Here is an 11,031-nt window from a genome sequence, read left to right as displayed (position 1 = left end):
CCCGTCTGAATTTATATTTATATAAACATTGTAAAAAACACATAAATCAGAATATCATGCCTGTTTGTCTAACATTGTTTAAATGTTGCTACTTGTTTCAGAACGTTCAGAGAACATTCAAAAGTATCGTTCCATAATATTTGAAGAATGATACAATGTATTGTTCCCTCAACATTCACATGACCAAGAAAAAATGTTTTTGGGGAAAATACTGGACGTTTTGAACATTCAAAGAACATTCAGGAATAAGAGTTTCAGAACATATTTTTGTCTGGGCCTGTGTTGAAATTCAAATGATCAGATCATCACTTTCTCAAATCCTTTGCCCGTTTCTATCTCAGATTGACTGATGTGGAAAGTTCACAGGCTCATTCAGAGATAAAGGGAGGGCGTAACGGAAAGAGTCTTTAGGAGTAAATGCTAAAGCGGAAGGAAGCTCAAAGCTGTTTACCTGGAAACACAACAGTGACGCTTCATACACAGCTGAGCTCACGTCACTGTAGAAATACAGTAGAAATGGAGGAGCGAACAAGTGTTTGGTGCTGTTTTCCAAGAAGAGCTTCTTCACATCCTACATTTTTTCCTGTATTTCAGGAACTGAAAGAGAACTCATCACTGATCATTATGATTAGCAAGTTAAAAGTGTAGTTTGTGATTTGTAAGTCTATGGTGATAGATAGATAGATAGATAGATAGATAGACAGATAGACAGACAGACAGACAGACAGATAGATAGATAGATAGATAGATAGATAGATAGATAGATAGATAGATAGATAGATAGATAGACAGACAGACAGACAGACAGACAGATAGATAGATAGATAGATAGACAGATAGATAGATAGATAGATAGATAGATAGATAGATAGATAGATAGATAAACAGTTCAACATCTTTTGCCGGGTATAGCCTATGATTATAATATTTAGTGCACATGTATTTTACTGTATGTACAGCAGGATTCAGTGGAGTTCCTGCGGCCTCTGCTGGTGATCATCTGAAGAATCACACACACACACAGACACACACACCCACCATTTTACTAACAGTAACCTACTATCCAAACCAGTTTAATGTTGTTGTCTGTCTGTTCAATTCTGGACACACATCCACCTGGATTAACACATTTATTGTATTGGTTTATTACACCGTTCTCTTTCTTTCTTACAACATCTGCTGAGAGAATTAAAGATTCACGTTAAGATGTTTCTTTGAAATCATGCGCAGATTTAATGTTCTCATTACTATTATTATAAAGTGTTGAGTAGTTTTCTTGAAGTGTTTTCTTCTGTTGAGTTGGCGATGTAAACGCATTTAATTTGTATATCACTATTATTGTAGCGAGTTGAGTTTGTGTTGAGTAGTTTCTTCAGTGTTTTCTTCTGTTGTGTTGGCGATGTGAACGCGTCATCCGGGTATTTCCGCGCGCGAGCGGAAGGAGAGTGTCGTTGCGGTGTGTGTCGTGTATTCTTCAGCGCGGAACATCAGAACACGACCGAGTGACCCGAGCGACATGGACGGTAAGTCGAGTGTTATAACGTCGTGTTTATTCACCCGAACGGCAGAAACGGGTTGTTTAGGTGTCCGGGCGGAAGGGAAACTCCCGAATCTGAAGTTTAGCTCTCGGTTTCGGCGGAGAGAAACGGGCGATCGGTTCGGGAGTCTCCGGTTGACGAGGATCCAACAACACACGAATGATCGCGACGCGTCAACGCGCGTCACATATGACTTTAAAGTTCTGTCGCATTACGGCCTATAGGTGTTTGTTTGTGTGCGTGCGTGCGCACTCTCTCTCTCTCTCGCTCTCTTTCTCTCTCTCTCTTTCACACACACACACACACACACACACACAGAACTGTGAGAACAGATATTTTGATAATGTCCTCACAGATAAAGTGAAATGCGGAAAAGTATGGAAGCCGATTTTGGCCACATAAGAATCATGCTTAGGTTAATCATAATTATGCCATAAAAAGTCGAAATGATTCTGTTTAATGATCGCGGTGACTGCAGGTCTGTGTGATGGATCAGGGGTGGGTGTTTTTTATGGGTTAGTAAACATCATCACCTCCTTTCCTCATTAATAACATTACGTCACTGACCGCACAAATAATAGTGAAACTAATCCTGCTTTTACAGACGCTCTCAATCTAAACGTTTTCTTTTAGCATATTTGTTTATACATATGCAAATAAGCTCACTTCTTCAAATCTTTTTGATGCCATGGACCCCCAAATATGATAATACTCAATCAAAGGACCCCCCCCCCCCCCCTCTTAAAATTCAAAAGGCAACCATATAGCCTATATTTAATATAAAGACCCAGTTTGAACTCATTTAAAATGTTATAGGCCTACCAATTATGCCTTGCAAAGTATTTAGCCTAGATTCTATTAAGTTTTTCTACTCACTATTGTACTGTACTGTTAGATGTATGTGTATATATATATATATATATATATATATATATATATATATATATATATATATATATATATATATATATTTATTATTATTATTATTATTATTATTATTATTTTATTTATTTATTTATTTATTTTAAGGATGCACTGAAATTTAAATTCTGGGTCGAAACCAAAAATTTTGGATGCACAAAACCGAAAATAAATTAATAATCAATTAATTAATCAAATAATCAACCCTCAAATAGTTTTTGTATCAACTTTTTAATAACAAAATTAGTTTTTAGTTTTAGTTTTTGCCCATACCGGCACACAGAGACCCCTATACCCCCCCTCAGAGACCCCATACCGGCCCACAGAGACCCCTATACCGGCCCACAGAGACCCCTATACCGGCCCACAGAGACCCCTATACCACCCCACAGAGACCCCTATACCGGCCCACAGAGACCCCTATACCACCCCACAAAGACCCCTATACCGGCCCACAGAGACCCCTATACCACCCCACAGAGTCCCCTATACTTCCCCACAGAGACCCCTATACTTCCTCACAGACTCCTATACTTCCCCCCCAGAGACCCCTATACCACCCCCCAGAGACCCCTATACTGGCCCCACAAAGACCCCTATACTTCCCCACAGACTCCTATACTTCCCCCCCAGAGACCCCTATACCACCCCCCAGAGACCCCTATACTGGCCCCACCCCAATACTGGCCCACAGAGACCCCATACCACCCCACAGAGACCCCTATACTTCCCCACAGAGACCCCTATACTGGCCCACAGAGACCCCTATACTGGCCCCCAGAGACCCCTATACTGGCCCCCAGAGACCCCTATACCACCCCACAGACTCCTATACTGGCCCACAGAGACCCCTATACCGGCCCACAGAGACCCCTATACCGGCCCACAGAGACCCCTATACCTCCCCACAGAGACCCCTATACTGGCCCACAGAGACCCCTATACCACCCCACAGAGACCCCTATACTGGCCCACAGAGACCCCTATACTGGCCCCCAGAGACCCCTATACCACCCCACAGACTCCTATACTGGCCCACAGAGACCCCTATACTGGCCCACAGAGACCCCTATACCGGCCCACAGAGACCCCTATACCTCCCCCCAGAGACCCCTATACTGGCCCACAGAGACCCCTATACTTCCCCACAGAGACCCCTATACTGGCCCCACAGAGACCCCTATACTGGCCCACAGAGACCCCTATACCACCCCACAGAGACCCCTATACTGGCCCCACAAAGACCCCTATACTTCCCCACAGACTCCTATACTTGCCCCCAGAGACCCCTATACCACCCCCCAGAGACCCCTATACTGGTCCCACCCCTATACTGGCCCACAGAGACCCCATACCACCCCACAGAGACCCCTATACTTCCCCACAGAGACTCCTATACTGGCCCACAGAGACCCCTATACTGGCCCCCAGAGACCCCTATACTTCCCCACAGACTCCTATACTTCCCCACAGAGACCCCTATACTGGCCCACAGAGACTCCTATACCGGCCCACAGAGACCCCTATACCACCCCACAGAGACCCCTATACTTCCCCACAGAGACCCCTATACTTCCCCACAGAGACCCCTATACTTCCCCACAGAGACCCCTATACCACCCCCCAGAGACCCCTATACCACCCCCCAGAGACCCCTATACCGGCCCACAGAGACCCCTATACTGGCCCACAGAGACCCCTATACCACCCCACAGAGACCCCTATACCGGCCCACAGAGACCCCTATACTGGCCCCCAGAGACCCCTATACCACCCCACAGACTCCTATACCACCCCCCAGAGACCCCGATACTGGCCCCACAGAGACCCCTATACTTCCTCCACAGAGACCCCTATACTTCCCCACAGACACCCCTATACCACCCCCCAGAGACCCCTATACTACCCCCCAGAGACCCCTATACTGGCCCCACAGAGACTCCTATACTTCCCCACAGACCTCTATACTTCCCCCCAGAGACCCTTATACTGGCCCCACAGAGACTCCTATACTTCCCCACAGACTCCTATACTTCCCCCCAGAGACCCCTATACTGGCCCCACAGAGACCCCTATACTGGCCCCACAGAGACCCCTATACCGGCCCACAGAGACCCCTATACTGGCCCCCAGAGACCCCTATACCACCCCACAGACTCCTATACCACCCCCCAGAGACCCCGATACTGGCCCCACAGAGACCCCTATACTTCCTCCACAGAGACCCCTATACTTCCCCACAGACACCCCTATACCACCCCCCAGAGACCCCTATACTACCCCCCAGAGACCCCTATACTGGCCCCACAGAGACTCCTATACTTCCCCACAGACCCCTATACTTCCCCCCAGAGACCCCTATACTGGCCCCACAGAGACTCCTATACTTCCCCACAGACTCCTATACTTCCCCACAGAGACCCCTATACTGGCCCACAGAGACTCCTATACCGGCCCACAGAGACCCCTATACCACCCCACAGAGACCCCTATACTTCCCCACAGAGACCCCTATACTTCCCCACAGAGACCCCTATACTTCCCCCCAGAGACCCCTATACCACCCCCCAGAGACCCCTATACCACCCCCCAGAGACCCCTATACTGGCCCACAGAGACCCCTATACTGGCCCACAGAGACCCCTATACCACCCCACAGAGACCCCTATACCGGCCCACAGAGACCCCTATACTGGCCCCCAGAGACCCCTATACCACCCCACAGACTCCTATACCACCCCCCAGAGACCCCGATACTGGCCCCACAGAGACCCCTATACTTCCTCCACAGAGACCCCTATACTTCCCCACAGACACCCCTATACCACCCCCCAGAGACCCCTATACTACCCCCCAGAGACCCCTATACTGGCCCCACAGAGACTCCTATACTTCCCCACAGACCCCTATACTTCCCCCCAGAGACCCTTATACTGGCCCCACAGAGACTCCTATACTTCCCCACAGACTCCTATACTTCCCCCCAGAGACCCCTATACTGGCCCCACAGAGACCCCTATACTGGCCCCACAGAGACCCCTATACCGGCCCACAGAGACCCCTATACTGGCCCCCAGAGACCCCTATACCACCCCACAGACTCCTATACCACCCCCCAGAGACCCCGATACTGGCCCCACAGAGACCCCTATACTTCCTCCACAGAGACCCCTATACTTCCCCACAGACACCCCTATACCACCCCCCAGAGACCTCTATACTACCCCCCAGAGACCCCTATACTGGCCCCACAGAGACTCCTATACTTCCCCACAGACCCCTATACTTCCCCCCAGAGACCCCTATACTGGCCCCACAGAGACTCCTATACTTCCCCACAGACTCCTATACTTCCCCCCAGAGACCCCTATACTGGCCCCACAGAGACCCCTTTACTGGCCCCACAGAGACCCCTATACCGGCCCACAGAGACCCCTATACTGGCCCCCAGAGACCCCTATACCACCCCACAGACTCCTATACCACCCCCCAGAGACCCCTATACTGGCCCCACAAAGACCCCTATACTTCCCCACAGACTCCTATACTTCCCCCCCAGAGACCCCTATACCACCCCCCAGAGACCCCTATACTGGCCCCACCCCTATACTGGCCCACAGAGACCCCATACCACCCCACAGAGACCCCTATACTTCCCCACAGACACCCCTATACCACCCCCCAGAGACCCCTATACTACCCCCCAGAGACCCCTATACTGGCCCCACAGAGACTCCTATACTTCCCCACAGACCCCTATACTTCCCCCCAGAGACCCCTATACTGGCCCCACAGAGACTCCTATACTTCCCCACAGACTCCTATACTTCCCCCCAGAGACCCCTATACTGGCTCACAGAGCCCCTTATACTGGCTCACAGAGACCCCTATACTGGCCCCACAGAGACCCCTATACTGGCTCACAGTATAGCAGATACTTGCATAATATGCATATACATATCAATATCTGCTAATAATGTCTTGGTAAGATGATATTTAATGATTAGTTTTATGATCAATGCTCTGTACTGTAAACATATCTTCAAATCTTCTTCAAAAGCCTGATGATCATATTTGATACTCATGATTTTTGTAATAAATGATGTCTGGATAGTCAAGTAAAGCTGCTTCAGTCCAGCTGAAATATTACTAACAATATCAAAGTTATTCTTGTGTTTCCTTGATAAAATCAGAGCAGATTTGACACAGAAAGACTCGTGAAGCTCGAGCTGAAGGAGGACGTTTGTACAATAACACTAAAATAATTTTACTTGATAAATGAGTCTGAACTCTCGCTCAGACACAGAAGCACTGGAGGAGATTGGTGGAGTTTTCATCGTGTTGATCATTCAGAAGTTTATCAAATATGAGACAGCTTTATTAACACTGGTGTCTCCCATTATGTTTGTCCCTGTTTACACCCCATATTAACAGCTGTTTTGCTGATTCACTTGAGACGTAACAGTGCTAAACACAGGCGTCCAAAACCTGTCGAGATTCATAAACATAAACTGATTCATATGTTGCCTGGAAAAAAACATGCTTTATCGGAAAACATGGCTACTTTTGAACTGCCGAAAGATGCTTTTCCCACCATAATGATCATGTGGTTCTGGAACCTTGACCCGCTGGCAGGAACACACTCATTTTCCATCATAATAACCATAAAAGGTGCAGATGCAGTGATGAACCAGGGGGATATGCGCCTTCCTGCTAATGGGCTGTGTACATGCGTTATGACTAATGTGTGTGTGTGTTCATGAGATATTCCACTGCTGTCCTGAATCAATGCCTGATGTTTTTGTTTCACTTGTTTAAACGTGATGTTGCAGAAGTAAAGTGTGTATATTGTGCAGCTCTATTATGAATGCTGTGTCATGTTGATTTTAAATGCATTGTCATGGCAGACTGTTTGCTCTTCAGCTTCCAGACGGGTTAGTCATCATCATCATCATCACAACACACACTCCAGGTTTAAGTAGGTCATGGTGTGTTTACTGCCTCCCGCCCTTTCTGGATATTCCTCTTTCATTATCCTCTTCTTTATTGGCATACGTTATGAATCTTAGGATAACACACTGTAATACTGGGGTCTCATTTCTAAAACTGTGCGTATGATTCTTACTAAAAGTGAACGTGCGCCGAAAGCCAAAACTGGCGTACGCCAAATAATATTCAGACGTATAAAACCATGTGAACGCCAGAACCTGCGCAAATATCGTCTAAATTGGATTAGACATGACATATCTAAATTAGATATGAACGTTAATTCGCTTATCTACACAGTGGGAGAGAAAGCTGATGATATCATGTGCACGCTGGCTCTTTCTGAAGAAGACAGACAGAAATATGACAAAGTTAAAGAAGCGTTCGAGAAACACTGCGTATGTAAACACAACGTCATCTACGACAGGGCTAAGTTCAACAAGAGCCAGGTGAATCAGATGAAGTGTTCATCGCTGCTGTCCATAAACTAGCAGAAGACTGCCAGTGTGGAGTCCTTCATGAGGGAGCGATACGAGGCAGACTGGTGGTTGGCCTTCGAGATCACGGATTGTCAGAGAGATTACAGCTTGACCTCGAGCTCACACTCATTAAAGCCGTCACAAAGATAAGACAAAGTGAAGAAATAAAAAAGCAGCAGACGATCTTAAGACAAGCAAGCGGTGACTCAAATAAGGTAAACATGGACATGTTAAAATACAAAATAAAACCAAGATTTGCACAGAAAGGACCGCAAAGAGGACCAGAATGAGAACACAGGAGGAAGCCAGCGAGGGATGTGGCAGATGTGGAGAGCCACAAGCACACTCCCCGAGCAGCCGTCCAGCGAGCCAGGCCACGTCGCTGCCGTCTGCACAACACAGACAACTCTGGAGGAAGTATATCAGTGTGATGAGACGGAGAGCAGACACGGTGTTCCTGGCAGTCGTAGAGTCTGAGAATTCGACTGATGTCTGGCAAAAGTCCATTGCAGTGAACCTAGTCCCGCTCACTGCCTTCATCACGCCTTATGGAAGATACTGTTTTAACCGCCTTCCGTTTGGCATTTCCTCAGCACCTGAACACTTCCAGAAACGTCTGACACAACCGCTGGAGGACACACTGTGCCAGATGACCTCCTGGTGTTGAACATGATGCAAGACTTATCAAGGTCCTGAACCGCCTGGAACAGAAAGGGTTGACACTGAACGAAAAATGTCAGTTTGCAGTGCCTTAAGTTATTAGGTTCGCAGGACACCTCGTCAGTGCGGGAGGCGTACGAACAGACCCAGGTCAAAGAAAAGCTATCTAAGAAATGCCAGAGCCTAAAAATACAGCTAAGGTCAAGAGATTCCTCGGCATGGTGAATTACGTCGGTTTCAGCCAACATTGCAGAGCGGACTGGACCTACCAGAGACCCGCAGCTGAAGCGTCTGGTGTGGGGGAGTCCACAACTGGACCCATCAGAGACCCACAGCTGAAGCGTCTGGTGTGGGGGAGTCCACAACTGGACCCACCAGAGACCCGCAGCTGAAGCGTCTGGTGTGGGGGAGTCCACAACTGGACCTACCAGAGACCCGCAGCTGAAGCGTCTGGTGTGGGGGAGTCCACAACTGGACCTACCAGAGACCCGCAGCTGAAGCGTCTGGTGTGGGGGAGTCCACAACTGGACCTACCAGAGACCCGCAGCTGAAGCGTCTGGTGTGGGGGAGTCCACAACTGACCAGAGACCCGCGGCTGAAGCGTCTGGTGTGGGGGAGTCCACAACTGGACCTACCAGAGACCCGCGGCTGAAGCGTCTGGTGTGGGGGAGTCCACAACTGGACCTACCAGAGACCCGCGGCTGAAGCGTCTGTTGTGGGGGAGTCCACAACTGGACCCACCAGAGACCCGCAGCTGAAGCGTCTGGTGTGGGGGAGTCCACAACTGGACCCACCAGAGACCCGCAGCTGAAGCGTCTGGTGTGGGGGAGTCCACAACTGGACCTACCAGAGACCCGCAGCTGAAGCGTCTGGTGTGGGGGAGTCCACAACTGGACCTACCAGAGACCCGCAGCTGAAGTGTCTGGTGTGGGGTGTGGGGGAGTCCACAACTGGACCTACCAGAGACCCGCAGCTGAAGTGTCTGGTGTGGGGTGTGGGGGAGTCCACAACTGGACCTACCAGAGACCCGCAGCTGAAGCGTCTGGTGTGGGGGAGTCCACAACTGGACCCACCAGAGACCCGCAGCTGAAGCGTCTGGTGTGGGGGAGTCCACAACTAGACTACCAGAGACCCGCGGCTGAAGCGTCTGTTGTGGGGGAGTCCACAACTGGACCCATCAGAGACCTGCAGCTGAAGCGTCTGGTGTGGGGGAGTCCACAACTGGACCTACCAGAGACCCGCGGCTGAAGCGTCTGGTGTGGGGGAGTCCACAACTGGACCTACCAGAGACCCGCAGCTGAAGTGTCTGGTGTGGGGGAGTCCACAACTGACCAGAGACCCGCGGCTGAAGCGTCTGGTGTGGGGGAGTCCACAACTGGACCTACCAGAGACCCGCGGCTGAAGCGTCTGGTGTGGGGGAGTCCACAACTGGACCTACCAGAGACCCGCGGCTGAAGTGTCTGGTGTGGGGTGTGGGGGAGTCCACAACTGGACCTACCAGAGACCCGCAGCTGAAGTGTCTGGTGTGGGGTGTGGGGGAGTCCACAACTGGACCTACCAGAGACCCGCAGCTGAAGCGTCTGGTGTGGGGGAGTCCACAACTGGACCTACCAGAGACCCGCGGCTGAAGCGTCTGGTGTGAGGGAGTCCACAACTGGACCCACCAGAGACCCGCGGCTGAAGCGTCTGGTGTGAGGGAGTCCACAACTGGACCTACCAGAGACCCGCGGCTGAAGCGTCTGGTGTGGGGGAGTCCACAACTGGACCTACCAGAGACCCGCGGCTGAAGCGTCTGGTGTGAGGGAGTCCACAACTGGACCCACCAGAGACCCACGGCTGAAGCGTCTGGTGTTGGGGAGTCCACAACTGGACCTACCAGAGACCCGCGGCTGAAGCGTCTGGTGTGGGGGAGTCCACAACTGAACCCATCAGAGACCCGCAGCTGAAGCGTCTGGTGTGGGGGAGTCCACAACTGACCAGAGACCCGCAGCTGAAGCGTCTGGTGTGGGGGAGTCCACAACTGACCAGAGACCCGCAGCTGAAGCGTCTGGTGTGGGGGAGTCCACAACTGGACCCACCAGAGACCCGCAGCTGAAGCGTCTGGTGTGGGGGAGTCCACAACTGGACCCACCAGAGACCCGCAGCTGAAGCGTCTGGTGTGGGGGAGTCCACAACTGGACCTACCAGAGACCCGCGGCTGAAGCGTCTGGTGTTGGGGAGTCCACAACTGGACCTACCAGAGACCCGCGGCTGAAGCGTCTGGTGTGGGGGAGTCCACAACTGGACCCATCAGAGACCCGCAGCTGAAGCGTCTGGTGTGGGGGAGTCCACAACTGACCAGAGACCCGCAGCTGAAGCGTCTGGTGTGGGGGAGTCCACAACTGACCAGAGACCCGCAGCTGAAGCGTCTGGTGTGGGGGAGTCCACAACTGGACCCACCAGAGACC

The 11,031-nt window shown here is 50.5% G+C and overlaps 1 protein-coding gene across 2 annotated transcripts in view; it reads left to right on the top strand.

The window, feature by feature from the left end:
• Window positions 1-1,407: 1,407 nt before the first annotated feature.
• rela (v-rel avian reticuloendotheliosis viral oncogene homolog A) overlaps window positions 1,408-11,031 on the top strand; it is a 30,279-nt gene continuing 20,655 nt past the window's right edge. For both annotated transcript variants that reach the window (XR_014605238.1, XM_084107616.1), the window contains exon 1: window positions 1,408-1,523. Coding sequence is in view for 1 of the 2 variants with exons in the window: in XM_084107616.1 (XP_083963742.1) it covers window positions 1,517-1,523 (7 nt within the window). In the remaining variant the exon portion in view is untranslated. The remainder of the gene's footprint in view (window positions 1,524-11,031) is intronic.

This window comes from Abramis brama (genome assembly GCF_963993115.1).
Source record: "Abramis brama genome assembly, chromosome: 3".
Lineage (NCBI taxonomy): Eukaryota > Metazoa > Chordata > Actinopteri > Cypriniformes > Leuciscidae > Abramis > Abramis brama.
Note: the sequence above shows the minus strand (reverse complement) of the source record. Positions and strands in the feature narration are given on the sequence as shown.